Source organism: Vicugna pacos, chromosome 1 (genome assembly GCF_048564905.1).
Source record: "Vicugna pacos chromosome 1, VicPac4, whole genome shotgun sequence".
NCBI classification, from domain to species: domain Eukaryota; kingdom Metazoa; phylum Chordata; class Mammalia; order Artiodactyla; family Camelidae; genus Vicugna; species Vicugna pacos.
The window spans coordinates 88,755,282-88,776,450 of NC_132987.1; the positions used below are offsets into that span (position 1 = coordinate 88,755,282).

At 35.6% G+C, this 21,169-nt stretch overlaps 1 protein-coding gene across 4 annotated transcripts in view; it reads right to left on the reverse strand.

Annotated features, from left to right (window-relative positions):
- Positions 1-21,169, reverse strand: part of EPHA3 (EPH receptor A3) — a 331,506-nt gene that overhangs the window by 112,180 nt on the left and 198,157 nt on the right. For 3 of the 4 annotated variants that reach the window (XM_006215602.3, XM_072966918.1, XM_072966925.1), the window contains 2 exons: positions 4,175-4,330; positions 3,121-3,456 (listed from right to left, as the gene is read on the reverse strand). In XM_006215602.3, the coding sequence (XP_006215664.1) occupies positions 3,121-3,456; positions 4,175-4,330 (492 nt within the window). Of the gene's footprint in view, positions 1-1,181; positions 1,352-3,120; positions 3,457-4,174; positions 4,331-21,169 lie in introns of those variants that run through there. The other variant, XM_072966934.1, reaches the window with a different exon arrangement.

Genomic DNA, 21,169 nt, shown 5'->3' on the forward strand with positions numbered 1-21,169 from the left:
AAGCAGTCATCGCCTGGCTTTTACAATGTAATCAAGAGAAAAATCAACAAACTCAATCTCACAAACTAAATTAAAAGGACACGTTTACGTTTCCCCTTTGTATCCATGTCAGAGATAGAGACGCTAGGAGGAATTTAAACACCAGGCATCATATCTGTCATAGCCATATCTTTCTAGAGGTAGGAGGCTCATTTCTCAAGGCTACCAGTCCATTAACCTTCACAAGAGCAAAAATGAAGCAAAACAATGAAACACTCTCTGGAGGAACAGCATTGCTTCTAATCTCGCTTATATATCTTACCGCAGGGATTTGAAGGTGGAACAAAGACCTCTACCTCCCCAGGCACACAAAATGATACAGACCCCCTGAAATACATAAAATGCCTCATGGTGCATACTGTAGACATATATGTGATTTTTCTGAAAAATGAGAGTGGGGTCAGGGAGAGTAACTGATATCATCCCTACTGAATCTCCGTCTTACGCTGTGATTTGTAACTCGAGGGCTAAAGCATCAACCCCATTTATTTTTTTAAAGTCTCGGCCTGCTCTAGCTTGCCACTTTACCTAGATTCATTCACTGTATATATCTGGAACTATTAGTTTCCCGATAAATGCACTGTCAGAAAGCCAGAGGTCAATGATAAGACAGAAAATAAGGAGCTCTTGCTTGTTTTTATACGTTTTTGTTTGGCTTAGGAGATAATTATAAACACAGATTGATGCTCCTATTTTAAACAAGGTAGTAAGTCAGAGTGAAATATAGGATTTGGGAAAGCCATTTGCCGCATAATTATAATTTCTTAAAATTCCTGTGTTCATTGAAAACGAGAAGCTATAATCATGTGATACGTAGCAATAGCATTACTCATCTTTTTTTCCTCTCATGGAAGACAGTTAAATAAACCTAAGTTACAAGTCTTTAAATATTATTAGTTATAAAGTTTAAATGTCATTAACTGAAGCAAAACAAAAGCATATGTTGCTTGGTCTGGGATCTAGCTTCAAGTGGGAGAGATGACAGATTCAGCAAAGCAAGATTAAAATCATGATTCAGTGGACTTCATTAAAAAGTCATGTCTTTTCCACAGGGAAACTTTATTTATCGCCGTGAAACAATATAAAATTATAAGAATTTCATCAACATAGGAGACCAGAAGAAAAGCGGGAACAAAAGAAGGATCTGGAATCAGGAAGAGACACATTTCAGCATGGACTCTGCCAGGGGTTCTATTCAAAATATCTGTCAGCTGGCATGGCAGGGGCATGGGTCTCTCAGGTTGAAAGAGTTCCAGCACAGGGATCTGGAGACCCTTCTAATGCCAGGATTTATTGCTTTGATTGCTGGATTCTGGGGGAAAGAAGAGGGAGACATGATATACTGGGTTTAGGGGGCTACTTAGGGTGCTTGAGAGATTAACCAGTACAGATGCACTTCTATATTCATCTGCAGAAGTAACTGTCCCTGATCCTAACTAGTATAGAAGTAAGTACAGAATTTTACCACCAGTAGAGTCATACAGGTACATTCTTGATGAATTTTAGCCCTGGATGACACCAATTAACTTTGTACCCTTAGTAGTTTAACTAACCTCCCTGAGCTAGCCAAGTAAGAGAGAGAAAGAACTCAGTTTCCCAGCTAGGTACCTGGCTGCTCTAAGACCTCTTCCAGCTGATAGAATTTAGTCATCTCTCCTTTCTCTTTTCTTCTGACATCCAGTATTCATATTCTCAGAGCTAAGAGTGAGTCCCCCTAGACAGCACAGGGACTTCCATAATTTAAGCCAAATGCAGCAAAGAAGCTGAGTTTACACTCAGTCCTAACTCACGGTCAGCCCACCTGGGAGCAGACGTGAGAGCCTGTAGTTCTAGCTGAAGCATTCTCAGGGTGCCATCCTGTCTCTTCCCTTTCCCCCTTTTTTGACTTCAATGTTTGTTTGTGTATAAGTGATACAATAATATCTCTGAACTGCTTGGAATGAGCCTCTAATTATGATATCTTGTAGCAATAATTATGCACAATAAATATCCATCAGCTTAATTTTGCACCAGCTTTGCTGATTAGACAACTGTGTTTTACTCACTCATCACAGTTATCACCTTGGAAAAATGATTGTCTTATTTCAAAGGGACATCGCTGGTATGTCTCTGTAAACGCTGCAGAGTATAACCCTTCTACATGTTTGAGAGAATCACAACTAAAACCCCATAAATAATTTTGGACACCACACTGTTAAAAAATATAGTGAAAAACAAAATCACAAGAATTATTAGAGAACTGAAAAACACATACAAGATTTAAAGGGTGATTGAAAGAACAGGATTTACTAACAGTAAAGAGAAATGTAGGTGTAAGAGAAAGAAAGGTGAAAGTTTTGTTTAACTTTTTCATTCTATATTAAAGGTCCTTTGCTTATAACCTGGCAACATAATGTTTTCTATTGGGAAAAAATTGTCAGAGGAAAATACAATTGGTGAAATTACCAAAATATTTATATCTGGAAATTTTTTAGATCAGTGATTACAACAGTTTTCCACCAAGACCTCTTTTTACTACACTTCTCAATATTTTTATATTTTTAATTTTTAAATACAAGTTGTATTCATTAAATAAGATGGTTTTATTGTATTCTTTTTAATTAAGCAAAGAGTTTTTAACTATCTGAGCTCTATTACCCAGTGCTGTTGAGGAGCATAAAATAACTGAATAACCATATACAAAATCTGATAGAATTATAACTAAGGTAAAGATACTTAGTTTTATATATAACCTCCATAAGCTTTTCCAACCTAGGTTCAACGTCTGTTAAGTTCTTTAAAATATGAAAACGCTTCAAGGACCCCCGTAAGTACCATCTCCAGAGCCCCAAAGGTTGAAAGATTTCAAATTGGGAAGCAATGGATTCAACTACTTTAAAATCATCTAATAAATCTGATTTATTCTCAATTTAAGAATTAAATTGAGCTATTTAATTTACCATAACTGTCTAGAAGTGATCAAAGAGAATATCCTAGGGCTGTTTCAAGTCTTTTTTTTTTTTTCCTATCCTTTTTTCCACTCTTTCTGTCAAAACTTGGCTCTGAGATGGCAGGAGCCGGAAGCACCCAGCACGTACTCACCAGCCTGGTTAGTTGTGATGCTGACTGCAGCAAACTGTCTCGGGGGTGAGCTCAGCTCTGAAACCCCGTTGACGGCATCGATCTCAAAGGTGTAGTTGGTGTGTGCCAGGAGGTCTGTCACTGTCACTGTGGTGTTGGTGAGTCCAAACTGTCGAGGGAGGAAGCGGACATTGGGGCTGCACGGCTCACACTGTTTTACATTCCACCCACATTTTTTACATATGATGTTGAAGGTAACATCTTTCCGGCCTCCTGTGTCCAGAGGCCAACTCCAGTCCAGGATAACCGAGGTTTCGTTTATATTAGATATAACATTTCTTGGTGCAGATGGAGGTCCTGCAAAGTAGTTCAACAAAGATTAATGAGCCTCACTTCTGTTTTCTACTGCAAGGGAAACAGATAATTTACAATGGAACTGAAAGAGGTAAATAACCATCTTGTCTTTATTATATACTTTTAATTTGTCCTTAGAGGATCTATGAGATTATAGACACATGGATTCAAGAGCTCTGTCCTCCCCCAGAGATAAACGGGGGAGTTCTGACTCAAGGTTGAAGATGCATTCACAAAGTCCAACAAAGGGGTTTACCCCTAAATTCAATGCTCTCGTGAATAGTTATGAAAACTTTAGTATTAGTTTTATAAACCTTAGTCCCTTTTCCCTATGACCTACGACCAACCTATAACAAGAGGGAATAGCAAAGTAAAAACACAAATCCCGGGCCGATAACCTCCCCTAGCCTGTCAAACATAATGCAAGATCTAAAACAAGATACAGAAAATTCTCTTTCTTTCTGGGGGTCCTGTTGCAGGAAGTGCTTGAAAAGCGAATTCATTTTGTATGATAAATGTTGCATTTGTGGTGATCCAAGCATGGTGAGTGAAGCAGAGAAAGCTTTCAATTTGCACATGGATAACGGGAGGAAATGGGCCAAATGCTTTAAAAAAAGAAAAGAAAAGAAAAGAAAAAAGAAAAAAAAGAAAAAGCACAATAAGAAGAAAAAAAATGAAATAAAACAAACATGGAGGCATGGGTTGCAGCAAAACTACTCACGGGTACAAGCCATGGATGGAGGGTCTTTGTCTGCTCGGAAGTAATTATTCTCACACCTGCAGTTCACTGAACCATCTTCGGGAGTCGAACTGTGAGGTGGGCACTTAGCACACTTCGTATTACCATCCAAAGCCTTGTAGAAACCTGGTCGACAAGCTACAAACAAAAGGACTCTGTTAAAATTCTGTGATAATTTTGAAAACATATCCTCAAAAATATGTAAAACAGAGTTCAGAAGCTTAGGGCATGATGAATAAAATGATGAATAAAATCCATTTTTCTCCTCCCAGAATTCACAGAAGTAAATAACGTGGCCCCATGTAGTTTCTCCACATACACGTTTGAATTTGCACCAAATGTTAGGGGGAAAATATCCCACAAGTTTTAGATTATTTTGGCACTCAAGTGTGATGAAATTTCCAGCTCGTGTTTTCACAGCTTTACTTGGCACTGGAGTATTTGTGGAGAAAATAAAGCAAAGCCATGTCATCATGCAGTCCTTCCCTCTTTAAACGTGATGCAATGTGTATACTCTGCACTGCACTTAGCACTCTGTCACATACTCACTTGTTTTCTAATTAGTTTCTGTGTGTACAACTTTATCCACACACATTGTAAGCAACTGAAGGAAGGACTCATGATTTTATATTTTAAGGTTCTTGATATATTGTTCCCCTGAGTTATGATATTTTTTTTCTGCCTTGACAGTGTCATTCCTTAACTTCTATGGCAATGGCCTAAAATAAAGATTTTAATGTATTTCCTTGTCTGTGTCTCAAATACACAGGGATTTCTACTTAAACTGACATACTTGTGAATTGTTACTAGTTAATGCTTTTTAAAAGAACTATGTTATCTTCTTTCTATCTGGCTGCATCTCTGAATGACATGTTGTTTGAAGCCCAATGAACTGGTTACCAAATATTGATTTCAGCTGATTATTTAGTATTCACTATCTATTTCCAGCTTTTACAGAAATGTCTCCAATAGAGTATTTTCTTTTAATCTGATATAAAATTTAAAATGCTGTAGTGTTTTATTTGGTCCATTTTCATAATTAAACTGAGAACTGAAATCATAGTGAAAATCCTAACAAAAACATTCCTTTGAGGAAGGAGTTCAGGGTCTTAAATTTTTAAGTGTCCTCTAGATCATCTTTGGAAGGCAGTAATTTCTTGAGTCCCTAAAAGTCAATTTCAAAGCTACATTGAGATTTGATGCACTTATATATAGAACAGATCTTATAGACTATCTTTATCATAAAATACATTGACAAGACAAACAAAATAACTGAAAATGATAGTAATCATTAATCTAGTCTTGCTGTTTTCAAGGTCCTACGAAGAATGGCTTTAGGACTCTATTACATTAAATTGAACAATTTTTGGTATAACATCGAGAGCCACTCATATAAATTCTATTGCCCTAACCAAATTTGAGTTAGGATTATAAACTTTTGAACATTGTTCTTAAGCATGGGTTAGACATGTCCACTCATATCTCATGTCATGTTGCTTTGGGAGGAAATGATATAAAGTATAAACACACTACGCACTTAACTTCTGGTTTCAATTTAGCTCATCATTGAGTGCCTTTAAATTTGCAAGAGGGCATTGCTGAGTCTTTAAAAAGATTAAGTTGCAGTGTTCCAATGTACTTGTTATTTTGTTTGCTTGTAAATTTATCTGTGTGTTTTAATTTGAGGCTTTTATGGTTTTTACAATGTTTAGCATAAAGGTATTCGCTAAACACTCAATTGCTTTTTGTTAACACTCTAAATGGCTATACTATGTAATGACTTAAAGAAAAGACAAGTCAGTCATATAATACACTTCTTAGCTACAGCACCACAGCACAGGATTTCTGAAACTTGAAAGTAGCTACAGTTAATAAACCTAGAAGTTAAGAATATGACTCAAACTGGTAAGTAGACTTTATCTAATTTTGAGTAAATAATAACCATAGAGATGAGAATAGTAAAAGACAGGTAGGCATGGATACATGCAGTTTAAAAATATTTGTCCATCATCTACTCTTGTTCAGCCTTTTTGTTAGTCTTGAAGACACAAATATTTCTAATTCTGTCCATCCCCAAAAGGCCTTTGCAATTTGAAAGCGGACAAAAGACATTTAACACAGGCCACATGGAGCGAGTGCTCCATCCTGACTGAGCTGTTGGAAGAAACTACACAGAAGGAATCCCATTTGAGAAAGATCATGCAAAGATAGTAGGAGCTGGCCTGTAGGAAGTATAATTAAATGCATAAGTAGATCAATGTGAAAAGACAAACTGTTAAGTAGAAGAATGTTTTGGGTACTGTTGGTTACATGTTCGATTATCCAAATCCTGCTTGCTAATAGAATCCTGGTTTTACTCAGTACTGCATTCTGCCAAGTACCCCCTAACTCAGATTTCACTGCAAATGGGGCTGGATGGCCAAGGTTATGGCCGAAGAGATGGCTAAAGAGACACAAACAGAGATCTGATGAAAATCTTTGGGATACCTTTTGCTTTTCTAACAAGACAGTCCAAATGCAACTGAAGCCACTCCCACTACATTATTCCAGTCCTGATTATGGGCATAATGGCTTACATGTGACACTAAGTTAAAGGCCAAGAAAATCAGAGAGATGTGTACCTTGCACTTGATGGCAGCGAGCACCTATCTTAAGATTTCTGATGTCAGAAAAATAACACCCTGTTTGTTTAAGTCACTGTGGTCAAGTTTTCTTTTACTTGCAGCAGAAAGCATTTCTAAATGATACAAAAGACCAAAAGATTCAGTTGAGATGCATTAATTAAATATAATGATAGTTTAATGGAGCTAAAAAAAAAAAATCCTAAGAAACCACATGGGTCAGTCTGTGCGTTTTACATCCAAGGCCACGGAAATCCACGATGTTATGTAGTGCACAGTTAGGGCCAGAATCCACTCTGCGTTTTCTGGCATCTGCTAGCTAGCTGATAGGATTTCGCCACCAATTTGCAGATATCCACTGAATGCCAACTGTATCCTGAGTACAGTGCTAGGTTCTATAGTAACATCCTCAATTTTGTAGACATCTTTACTCTTATGAAGAACTGTTCTATTGAAACAATCAAGGCAGATATGAATCTACTTATTTACAGAATGAACAACTGAACCACAAACAGAAAGAGCAGCATGCCCAAGATAACAAAGAAATTCAATGACGGGCTGAACAAGAAAGAGAACTTCTGCTTTTAATTTTATGTAAATCACTCATTAAAAGCATATTATTTTTCTACCTATTCTAAACTTTTGCTATGACATTGAAGAATAGTCATCTAAAAAATTTAATCCAATTCACATTTAATTAAACACATGCAAATATTTGTCATCTATTCCTAGTAAGACACCATTTCAGAAAGGTTAATGTTCTCTTGCATTCTCTCAGATTTTCTATCTGCTTGAGGCCTAACACTATTATAAGCAGATGTTTTTTGTTGAAAGGGCAGAGGTTGTCTGTCAACTTAAAGAGTAGTGACCCAATATATGTGGGAGGTACATAAGTAAAATTTCCTTTTCTTGATATAAGCAGAATTTTTAAATCCTCCACTCAAATTGTTCAACAAATTTGAAAATATGACTGAAAAGTTTATATTCACTAATAAAATTATTATACTGGTAAGAAACATTATCTTTAAATGTATAACAGGAAATTCTTTATGTAATATACTTACTTTAAACTTTTTTCTGCCAAGAAATAATCTCTTTCCCTTGCAATAAATCAACTTGTGCTTAAATACCTATACATCTATTATACCTTTTTCATTCTTAAAAAATTCTCATGGAAAAATTTGAAACTTTACCTCTAAAGGGTAAAGTACTTATGCTTTATTATTTTTACTTATGGTAACAAAAGCAATGATTGTAATTTGAAAGTATCACATTCCTTACCTTGAATGTAAAACTATTAATATAACAATGTGCACATTTCTCTAATTATCTATTATTTTGGAGACTGAGAAAGTTCAGTATACAAAAAATGAAATCCAGAGAAGCAGTAGAAAGTAGATATGTTAGTGTACTGCCCTTCCTTTTCTTACTCAAAAGAAGTCTTGGTCAACTTAGAATATCAAAGAACAGAGACCAGGCAAGACAGGAAACAAACTAACACTAATTCAGATTTATCCAGTTTTAAGTTTTAAAATTAAGAAAGAAAACTTTAGCTATATAGTTAAGGCTTTCTCTGTGTTGGTCACCGATTGAAACAATACTTAACTGAGGTGGAAATGCACATGTTCAAAACCTGTCACCAAAATGACAGAATTCCGATTTCCAGGCAACCCGGTAGTACATCTCCTTGCCAGTCAAACACTCGTAAAATTATTCATAGATCTCTACCTCAGGTAGTAAAACCAAAGAGTGATTAAACAGTGTAAGATCTTTTAAGTAGAGGCAAACTGTCACTTTTTTTGTGGTCCCAGAGAAGTTTTACCCTCTTGCTGTCTTGGAGATTTTTGAACTAGGTAAGTGTAGCAGGAACTCTCATCTTTGATTTTGTGTTTGTAAATCAAAGCAGGATGAGCCATGAAACTAAATTAACCCTTCAAAATGGGAGGTAGCACCTCCTCAAATCCTGCTGGGTATCACCATGGATTTACTAGGAATCAGACTTGTTCAAATAATGTTTGGATTTCATTTATTCACTTCCAGAAAACAAACATGTATTGGTCCCCTAAAGTAACCTAGACATTTTATTGTGTCCAAAATGATAAAATTTCCAACCCTAGCTTTAAAGAGGAGATCAATTAATTCCACGTGGCGTTGCTATTCTAGAAGTGGATCTTCTCATGTAAGCATGGAGTGCTGAGACACTACAATACAACACTTTCATCTTCACCAAGAAAGTCCCTGATTTCACTTCGTTTTCTCCCAACACCTCATGATGTTTTCAGCATCTTATAGGAAGATCACTAGCCTTAGAAAATAAGTCTGAAGTTTCATTTTTAGGAATTATTATCTGTTCCCAGGTTAGACTCTGAGCAATAAAAAGACAGGAATTATTTCCTATTCATTTTGTAAGCCTAGTGTCTAACACATTGTCCAACACCTAGTAGTTGATGAGATACATTTTTTTAAATGAATAATTAGCTTGCAACCAATTGTCCTCTCTGGACTTCAGTTTTCTCATTTATTAAACAATGGGTATTGACTAACTTGTCTCTAAAAACTCTTCAGGCTAGACACCCTAAAATGTTAATACTTTGTGAACCAAAATATGTAGGATTCCTAGAACTTTCTAAGTAGGAAAAAAATAGAACAAAGTATCTTCACTTTTATCCCTGCTTTAAGGATTGAAATTAGCCATCGAAATGACACAACTACATAGGGCAACAAGACAAAGAAAGGTTCTCTTCTGATTTAAAAAATACACACACACACACACACACACATATATATATATATACACACACACATACTTGAAAAAGAAATGGCAGATTTTTGCCATTTTCAGTGTTTTCCTATATCAGAGCAGTATGCATTCAAAGGGCATATTGATTTCATGTTTGGGTGGATTGAAAGATAAATTGACTGCCAAACAATTTCCTGTTATTAAACTTTGATTTTAACCAATAGCATAATAAAAATAGATTTCATTATACCCTTCCTTTTGTGTACATTTTAGATAGATAGATTGTTTAAAAGTTTGGGAATCTTATGGGAATGAATAAAAATTTAAAAATTGATATTAATTATTCTTTTTAATTTTTTTAAAATGTAAGAGGATATGATTTATTTTTCTCTTTTAATGGTAAGGAAAAAGAGCACATTACTGAAAACAGAGTTTAAAAGAGAACACATTTCCCTTCTGTTAGTCTGAAATGAGCTTTTATTGGTCTTCTTCTTGTTAACCTAGCTTTTAGTTTCCCTAGTTGATGTGCCCAGTTAGTGGGAGTATATGTGCTCATTTATTGAGCAAACTCCCAAACTTACTGAAAAATACAGAATGGGCCACAGTGAAACAAAAATGATGTCACCCATGCCAAACGTTAATTTTCTATTGAGAAACTGTAAAAATATGAATAAAATAATAGAAGGAAGCCAAAATAATACTAATTTATAGCAAATGAATTAGAAATATTTTGGGAATCTGCTGACTCCATATTTATGAAGAGGTAACAATAAAACAGGAACTAAATACTGAGGGTCAGTGGTGGGGTAAAATAACAAACTACCAGCTTTGAAAAAGAGCAAAGAAAAAAAGTATGAAGCAGGGAGTCCTATGAGCTCTACCTGTACAATGAATAATAATCATAAAAAAGCTTCCAGATAGAATCTTGGCCTCATTCCCAAAGCACACAGCACACTCTTCCTCTAAGTTGTAATTGATGGGTTTGAGCTCTGCTGATACAGAGGACGGGTAAAGTTACCATAGTGAAAGGAAAACAAATGCACTTAGTAAACCATGGTGGCTACTGTTGAAAGAAAGTAGACAGCTTTTCAATTGCAAAGTGAATTTTGCCTCCAGTTGACTAATGTGGTTGACTTTTAAGAGAAAACATGGTCCTAATTAAGGGTTAAAAGGCTCATTTCAATTTGAATTAACTTTAAATTAAAAAAAAAAGCTGTTGGTAAATAGGGCCCTTTTAGTATTCAGACCTGAGCTCTATATACACAGGGTTATATTATCAATTCCCAGCCATAAACACAAACTAATGACCAGAACCAGCACTGACTAAACAGATGATTTCCTGGCCTTGCAATTCCAGGCCTGACAGGGTCTATTTGCCGGTACAAGGTCAAAGAAACTGTTTATTCCCAAAATGAGCTGCACTCCACAATCTTACAGGAACTCTATTCTTTGCCATTTGAATAGAGGTACAATGCTTTGAGGCAAGGCGGAGGCTTTTCAATACACTGGAAATGGCTACGTTCAGTCATTAAACCCTGCCTGCAATGTGCAGCATTTACAAAGTGATCAAGTGTTTCCTTCTTCTGTTCCTTCCACTGTTCAATAAAAAAAGCCTAAGGCAAAGTGCCACCATACCATTAAACACAACAGAATCCATCACAATCTAGTGTGGCTCAAAGATAGCTTAGCAACAAGACTTTATTGTGTTTGTGGTTGTTCCATCAGATTTAGCAAGACAGGTGCCAGTAACAACACTGAAATAATGTCCCATGAGTGTTCACCACCAGGAGAATGCTAAAAAAGACCCTGGTCCAAAGGAGGTTGTGTTTTGACAGCTTTTCAGTTGTCTTCAACTTTCAAGGAAGAATTATGTGTTCTAGGAGTAGCGCTAGTTGAGTTTTCCTATTCATAATTATCAGTGCTCAGAGAATTATGAATGAGACCCATTCGTAAAATTTACACATTCATAGGAATATGTATGCAATGGCAGGTCAATACTCAAAATGGAGAGATAGAGACAGAGAATGAAAGAGAAAATCATTTTTATGCGACGTTACTATGGTGAACATAATATGTATAGGACCCAAATCTATACTCAGAACATATTGCAAGACAGCCTGAAAAAGCTTTTCAGAATAGTGCCAGAAGTTTTCTTTAGACCAGAAGAGCACTGGGATGTGTAAGAAAACTCTTCCTAAGAAGGGATTTTGAGGGGGTAAATCACTTCCTCCTGTCTAAATAAGCCATACTCTGGATTAGCATTTTCCAGGCTGCACTGGAACACTAGCTAGAGCTTGGAGAGGTCACCAATTTGATATCCACTGTCTTAAGTCAATTTTAGGAGAACAGAATTGCCATCATAGATTTGTAGCCACTCAGATTAGGAGTTCGAGATACAAGTCATGAAAACTTTGGATGCTGTTTCCAAAGATCTACTGTATGTGAATGCACAACGAAGAACTAGGTCCTGTGCATGTTTATATACACGAAGATATGTGAGCAACGCTATTACAATATTGGTAAATTAGAAGGAACATAATGCCTCAAATTATAAAGGTGGTTAAATTATGTTGTTCATACAATTTCATAAATAAATTATGCATACATCTATGAGATACACTATGTCTCACTCACAAAGATGCTCATAATATTTTATGGTGAAAAAGCAGGATAAAATAATGTGTTTGCAATCCTGCCTTTATTGTTTATATTGTCTTCTTGACATTATCATGTATGTAATGAAAACCTCAAAAATTAAACAAGAATTAGAAGCATAAAGATTGCATATATGCACACAAAAATCAAGACGTTTTAGTTAATGAACATAGTGTATGTGTGTGTTTGTATGAGTGTAATCTGAGCTTTAGCTGCATGTCATATAAAGTGAAAAACTAAATATGTGTACTATATGTGGGGCCTAAATCTATACATCTATTATTACTCTCACTCTCTTTGCCTACATACACACAGACATGCCACATATACACACGCGCGTGCGTGCGTGCACACACGCACACACACTCACCACAGTTTTTATTAGCTCTTACTTATCCTGGTCTAGAGGTTTCCTTTTTCTTCTCTTTCTTCTTAAAAAATGCAACATGGGGGAGAATTACGGTTGCCTGCAAATGTTGATAGCCCCACTAATGTGAATTTCACTCTTTTGATATCAAGTATTTGTATCTTCACTTGGGAAAATTTATCAAGAAAATAGCACAATTTTTAAAATCCAGGATTTAAATGAAAACCTGAAAAGGAAGGAAAAATTATTCTGTAAACACTGCCAGTCACGTTGCAAAAATATTTCCTCTCTTAATTATATTGTTAATGACTCATTTTCTAAAAAATGAAGATGGCCATCTAGAATTTTGAGGAATGATGACATTATTATATTTTCTCAAAAGCCCTTTAAATCAGCTTTATTTTTTAGATATGTTTATTTTAAAATAATATCACTTTCTATCCTGAGGAAATACCTCTGCAACTTTCAATTGCATCCTTTAACAATTCTTACAATCCTATCATCTTTCCATTCCATTTTTATTGTTCGAAATTTATGAAGATGACTATTTGATAATGTTTGGTTAGAAAGCAAATGGACTTAAAATAAATCTATAATGCGTTATTTATACATTGAGCACTCACTTTATGATCACAAAATATTACCAACTAGGAGAAGTTTACAATTTAAAGGTATTCAATATTTGCTTGTAGGTACTTCGTGGCTAACAGCAATGTGTAAGGTAACACAGAGAAAAATGAGTTACTGTAATTCTAGGGTCTCTTTTTATTTATTCTTATGCTTTTGGTAAATATTTGCTCCAAGATAGAAAGGAGATTTATATTCAAAGTATTCTGAAATTCACTCCCAAAACATGTAAGAATGGGTTTCACAAAGAAAACATAAAAAACTGTTATAATTAAATGCTCTTGGGATCAGCAATATAGTCATTAGCTAAAAGAGTGTTGTTTCAAAAAAAAAAACCCTTAAACCAGTCACTCATTTTGAAACAATTAAGGAAGACCTGAACTTCAAAACTGTATAAAATATTATGTTATACATTTGAATTTCACATAAGATTAATCCCAGCCTATTCAAAAATAATTTTTCTATTTGCAAAATAATATGAAGTTTTTCAAAGAAAAAGTTCTCTATAAAGTTTCATATGTGTATGTCTATTCTGAATTGTATGTCAAAAATACAAAAATATAGAATTAAGATGGAAAGAAACTCCTCAAAGTATATAGAAGAATCTCACAGGTAGTATTTAACAGTGTTATGAAAAGAAAATGCAACAGACTTGAGTACCTTAAAATGATCAATTTCTAAATATAGAGGAGATAAATGTTTTTTCACAGTTATGACTATTAGCTTAGGACATTACATTTAACTTAGGAGATAGATGCAATGAAATAAAAGAACTAAAAATGTTAAATCCATCTAAAAGGAGGAGAAAATCAAAAGACAGAAAGAATAGGAGAAAATATTATAGAGGAAATATTAAAATGCATTGTTTATATTTTGCAAATATATATCACTCTTTTAGCACAAATAATGGGACACATTAAGAGTCTGGAACAAAAGGAGGATGAACAACAGAAGAAGGACTCCTGCCATTTTTGTTCACCCGATCTGGACATTTCACATAACTACAGTATTGTTCACCTGTGTTCAGTGTTGCTACCCTTGAAGGAGGAGTGGAGGGAGAGGGAGGAGGAGAGGGAGTGAACGAGGAAGAATGGGTGTGTGTTACAACAGCCACATCCAGTGCATGTGTCTGTACGTGCCTGTGTTTCTCTAATTTAGACCACAGCGTGCATTTTGCAAGTGTTTCTTCAGGGCAGAGATCATTATATATTCCATCCACCCTTTGGAGTGTCTGTTTAAAATTCTGTTAATTGACTTGGGAAATTCATTCAGGATAATTGTTTGCCTTCTTATATTCTGCAACATAAGGGGTTTAGATCTGGTACACGAGGCTAGAGAGGTGAGGGGCTGGGAAGGAAATGAGGCATTGATTCTTTTTGAAAAGCCAGGCAAATTGCATTACCTGTTTGTGTCACCTTCCCCAGATCCAGTTACCTGAAGAGAACATCTTACCTCTATGTAATGTAATAACTACCATTTACTGAAAATCTCCATGTCTCATACTGCACTTGTGTTTCAGTTCTGCACTCAAAAAAGTCAAGTGAGGCAGGTATTATCTAGGTTTCCTGAGGAGATGATTGAGGCTTAATAATATTAAGTGCACTGGCTGCTTATCCCACTATTAAGTTGTAACCAGAAATTACACCCAAGTATGAGGGATTGCAAGACACAGACATGTGTTTTTGCAACCATCGTCTTCTCATCCTGTAAAATTTAAAAGTGATAACTAATAAAGGACTGACAATGGTTCCAGCACCCTAAAATTAATGTAACAAATTTATATGGTATGACTATAAAAACCATTACACAGATCTTAAGGGGCACAAGGAAAATTGATTACCTCTATTTTTGTTGCAGTAACTGTTTGCCAATAGTAATGTTTTTCAACAATATCTTGAACCTATGTCTAGCAAGATGAATGGCTCTGATAGAAGGAAATTCTATTCATAACAAACAGAACATGCTTAACTGTTGTAGGTCTGCTAGAAAGATATTTGTAAGCTAGGTTTCAATGCAGCGGAATCTGCCTGCTTGCCATAGAATAGATTTCCTCCTTTCTCTGTTACCAGCTGGAACAAGGAATTTTATTGTGTAGTGGGGAAAAGCATACCATAAATCGTTTCCAATCAAAAACTAAGAGGGCTAATGCAGTTCCACTTCATTGTGGAATTTGTTAGTCTGTTACACATTAAGCATTCTAAGCAGCCTAGGAAAATAAAAAAATCACCTTCACATTCATATAGGTGATTTTAACTAAAAATTACATTGTATTTGGAGTTCTTCAAAGAGTCTACTGAAGAGTAAATACTCAGGATATCAACAAGAGTAAAAAAACAGCATCTTTCTCAGGACTTTAGGATAGATTTGATGCACTTCAGAAAAGATGCCTAGAAAAACCTTTAGCACTGTCTCCAATCTGTACATGTCACTCTGATTATATATCTGGCACAACTAAGTAACAACAGAGTTTAAAACCAATAAAATTTTTATTAATCTGGACCAGAAAATGGCACATTTAAAGTGCCTTAACATAACTTCTAACCTCTGGTTCCATACCATTTTCCTTCTGAGGAAATCTTGGTTCATAGTACTTTCAATTTATTTGATGATCTACAGTAAGAAGCTATGCCTAAAAAGGAGAATAAATTGTGTGACTACATAAATTTAATCTCATATTCAGTAATATCTGAAATAATCCAAACTCATAGTCTGGTTCTCATTTTTGTTTGCCTTGATATTTAACCATCTATGTGCTTATAAAACTGAGAAAATTGCCACTATCTGAAATCCCTTTTTCTCCAAATTGTGCTCAACTCAGCTGACAACTGATACATATTGCCAGGAAATATAGTTACTAGACCTAGCTATAAACTAAACACTGAAGGTGTGACCCTCTTTTTTATAATACACATGTATAAAAAACATTCTACTCTTTAAAACTCAACTGCTGTTATATTACTGTGGGGTGACAGCTAAGATAACAAGCACCTAGAATGCTTGGCTCATGAAAAGTAACCAATAAATCCAATAAATGCTGAGAGAAGAATGGACGCCTTCTCCTCCTTCCCATAGCAATGTCCATTATAACATTTCCCATGCCCTAATGCTAGGTTCAACCAATCATAAGCATCTTAGTAGACCAAATTTCCCTTTAAAGGATCAGTCTCATGTTATGAATCAATCATGAAGTTTCATAATGAAAAAATAGGAAGACAAGAAAATTTAAAAATACATATTTATGTGTTCCATTAGGTGTTAAATGTAGAAATATATGATATATGTGATATATACATAATATAAAACCTTACATATATGATTAATGATAATCATAAATCATATTTTTAAACTAGAAATAAAGTAGACTAGGAGACTCCCCAGTTTCTTCTAAACACTTCTTTCAAAGAAATTCTTCAAGTATGTTTAAGCAAATATCCCCAGGATTAACAAAATATATGAGGTATATTTACTAAAGAAAGTTAATTTCCTGAATGAACATATTAATTTAGTTTAGAAGAGAAAAGGTGTAAGTGAATTTCCAACTGAGTGTAATAATAATTACAGTATGTACACCACCTGAGCTTAAAAGTGAAATCTATCATTTTCCGTAATATGTACAAAGCAGTAGAAGAGTTGTGTGCTGTGTAAAAGACAGAAGCAAACGGCGGCAGGCAGAACATTCGAGGGTGAAAACCGAGAGGCAGGAAAGAGCTTTGACAGTTTATGAAAGTGAAGGAAAAGAAGTACAGCTGAAACAGAGGGTACATGGGCCTCAAAGCAATCTGGGGGACTTGCAGACCAGTCAGGCCATGCAGTGCCTTCAAGGTCATATGAAGGGTTTATTTTTATATAGTAAGGGCCTTGGGAGGTCACTGAAAGGCCTTATGCCAAGGTACACCATAATCAGGTTTACATTTCAAAGAGATCATTCTTGCTCCTTTGGGGAAAATGCATTGAGCTGAGTCAAGAATGGGGCAGAAAAGACATTACTGAACTAATCCCAATTAGAGACGATATGACATGGATAGAAAGATAGTTATGGGCATAGAAAGAAGTGAGTTCATTTGAGGTATGTAGAGAATGTCGCTAGGTCTTGGAAAGAGTGTAGATGCAGAGCATAAGGTGGAAGAAAGCATAAAGACTGGCATCCAAGCTTTTTGTGTGAGTTACTGGGTACTATGACTAGTTCCCGAGGGGGAGTGAATGGATATATGGATAATAAAAGACAAGAGTTTAATCTAAAGTATGTTACATTGAGTTAGGCAATTGGAAATGCCAAGTAAGCATTTGCTGTACTAAATTGTGTGGTATTTACAGTATTTGTACTGCGAAGAAACAGATTCCAGTTTATTCATGTCAGACTCCAACAACTGCCTGATTTTGCTAGCAGACATTACCTATCACCAAGCAGAAAAGGAGAAAAATTACAAGCAGATCAACAAAAATATTTCATGACTACTGGGTCAACAATTTAAAATTTAACACCAATGCTGAAAAGCCAGTAGGAAATATTATTTTGATGTTCATATTGTAATTGTTGAGAGTACATGCTCAGACTTCTCAGGCTCACATCTGGACTCTCCCATTTACTACCTACTAAGCTGAACAAGCTACAAGGCCTCTTCATTTCTCAGTTTCTTTGCGTCCATAACATGGGGATAGTAAAAGAGCCCTACTACGATTTCATAAGAATTAAATGAGAATACAATAAGCTTCAAATTCATATTAGAAATTAGTGAGTATTACTATATATTCATATAAGGAATTAAATATTTACATAATGCATACAAACATTTCTAAAATCTATGACAAAAACCAGTAGGTTTGTCAGTGTATTTGAACAATATTAAACCTCATCTGCCTTTTCTAAATTTCCTACTTTTGGAAATGTATTAGGCATTCATTTCTCCTTGGAACATTATTGTAATATCCTTCCCCGTTAAAGTTATAATTTTTCAGAGTAGTCACAAAAATCTATCACAACACAGCATCCTCTTGTCGAAGTAAATTAGTGATAGATATCTGACCAGTCCTTTGCTGTTCCCACTACTTCCAACTACCTCTTTGTGACTCTGGAGAGTTCCGTGTATGTATTATACCTATACAAAGTTTCATTTAACACAGACAAACCAGAGCGGTGCTTTGCCCTTGGTGCCTGGTTGATTTGCCAGTCCATCCCACCACACATGACTAATGCCTTCACTCCTCTTTGAATTCCTTGTATTTACTGGTGGAAAGAGCTGAATGGGTCTCCTCAGGGGTAACTGAAAGGATTACCTCTGACTTTGGAGCTCAGCGCCCCTGTGCTTCTTTATATAGATTCACTGTTCCCACCCCCAGTACTGGCAATTTTTTATTTTTATTTTTTGGCTGCCATATGCACTTGCAAACACTTACAAACTTGGCTGACTTCCCTCCACATCTTGTCCTCACTTCTTGAAGGAGCCTTCTTTTACTGAGTTTCAAAATGTATCTGACTTTGAAACTCTTTAGATTTTTTTGATACTTATTTCCTCATAAGTACAGACTGTTGCTAAGGTGATAGGATCCTTTCAACTTTCAGCCGCTTGTCCAAATCTGTATCATGTTGGCACTGACCAATGTCTCCTCTGTCTGATAGCTTTTCTGACAGTTAATGAGAAGTAAAAGGCTAGAGCTATTAGTCCAAATCCTAGGGAATAAATGTCCAGATTGCGAAAACCACATTCACATATGGCAATAATTGGCAGGCTTTTTTAGGTGATCGCAGAATTATTTCCAAAGAACCAATGGATATTTGAATAATTCCTTGGTGCCAAACGGGAAACTCTCCTGAATAAGTGCAGACTGTTTTTTGTGCAGTTACTGTGTCCCCCTCCTCTCACGGACTTTTCCAATGAAGGAGATTCATTTTAATAGCTTATGCCAGAATTTATATAAATTCTACCAAAATTCTAGACTTACCTTATGGCAAGTGAAACCTCAGAAATAAGATACTTCAGTTCCACACTGCACAAGGTGTTACAGTTTTAAATTAACAGAAGCCAATGTGTTTACACATTTAAAAAACATAGCACTAGGAGCAGCAGCTCAGCCTTGTAAATTATATTCCTTCAAGAAGCCTAATACCATTTATAGATGCTATTTTAACTCTTTCTTATTCTTTTGATTTTTCAAAAGAAGCACAACATGGAATCTATTTCAGTTAAGGCATCTATTAATTGAATATTTAGGGATTCAATTTTATATATACTTCTAAACCTGCTCCTTCGGCCAAGCTGGTTTACAAGTCTCTATGGTGTTCCTTTCTGTTTCTCTCTAACCCCTTTCTGTTTACTCACACTTTAATGAAATAAATTGAACACTCCTCAGAATCACAAGCAATTAACAACTGAGTAGAATATCGTGGATCTTCTAATGGAATAACAGAAATTTAAAGGAAGTGCTTATTTAATGAAGTGGTTTCAGAATATCTCTTAAGAATATAAAATATTTTAACTTATTTTATCTTAATATTTAAATATTTTAACTTGCTATTATTTTAGTTTGAACTATTAGCACAGCTTCCTTATTCAATTCTCTCCTTTCATGTTGGAGAAAGAACAGCGGCAGTTTGGGAGGTGACAGACCTGTGTTCCAGTCCTGACTGGCCCTGTGTAGCGGGGTGCTGCCTTATGCTGAGGGAACTTGACCCAGATCCCACAGCCAGTGGTTGGTGGAAATGGACTCAATACCAGGTCTTCTTCCTGAAACTCACGTACTGTTTCCACTATGCTCACAGCACAGAACTTCTAGAGTAATGACAAATTTATCCTATGTCAACCTGCATATGCATGTGCTTTTGATAATACTTTACTCCATACACATGTTCCGATACTGGGCACAGTCTAATACGCTAACCCAGTGGTGTGAACTTCCTCGTGGAGAAAAAGAAACAAAACAAGCACCCCTTCCTAAATTTATACTATCCATCATTTCTTCCTCTATCACTTACTGGTAAAAAATTCACTTTCCAGTAGCTAGGATGATATTGATTCTGTTTTAGGAATTTCTTTTCAATTTTATTCACTGAGATAGGTTGTTACTTAACCATCACATGAATGAAGTAATTTTTGAATATTTGAATATTCCATTAATGATTTTTCAGAAGTTCTAAAAGACTTCCAAAGACTTTTTGTGGGGTTGTATCTCTATATTCATTGCTGGTAACCTAATAACTAATTTTTGCTAATCAAGATCCTAAATAAGTGTATAATTAAGTTTAAACAGGGATTAAAAATTCTTGCCATGTAGCTCTATGGTTTAAAAAAAAAGTACAGAATTTAAAATCCCATATCTGAGAATAAATAGACTTCCTTGCCCATTTAGTTTTGGTCTCCCAGGATTAGAAGACGACACAAGATGGTTCAACGATTGCACTGGAGAAAATGCTTCCCCTGAAGCAAAGATAATGTCCCAGTCGTCACCCTTAGTTTCGTATCTCAAGTTACTCTTCCATTTGCTGAATTTCCATTCCTCTGTGTCAGCTACAACTTGAAAATTAAACACCTTTGGGACACTGGGGAATAGCACGAGATGAACACTATTCTGACCACAGCTGGAGGCCACTGTAACGCTGCTGCACCAGACGAAGTGAAAGGCGTGGGCGTCGCGGGAGGACAACGGCGGGGTGTAGGCGCTCGCATCTGGTTTCCCCCTTTATTTTCTATTTGAATTCTCTGTACATGCATTTATGCCTACCATTCTCCTAAATATTACTAAAATGAGCTGTATAATAATACAAATAAAACGAGTCACCCTTCTTAAAATTAGGCAATTTTTTCAATGTAAGAAATTTCTAGGGCTCAGAATTCTGAACATCTTGAACACAACCATTGCTGAAGTCCATACACTTATTTACAATAACAGAACAAACTGGCATTTTTTGATGTTTTGTATGTATGTATGTATGTATGTATGTATGTATGTATGTATGTATCTATGTATATGTA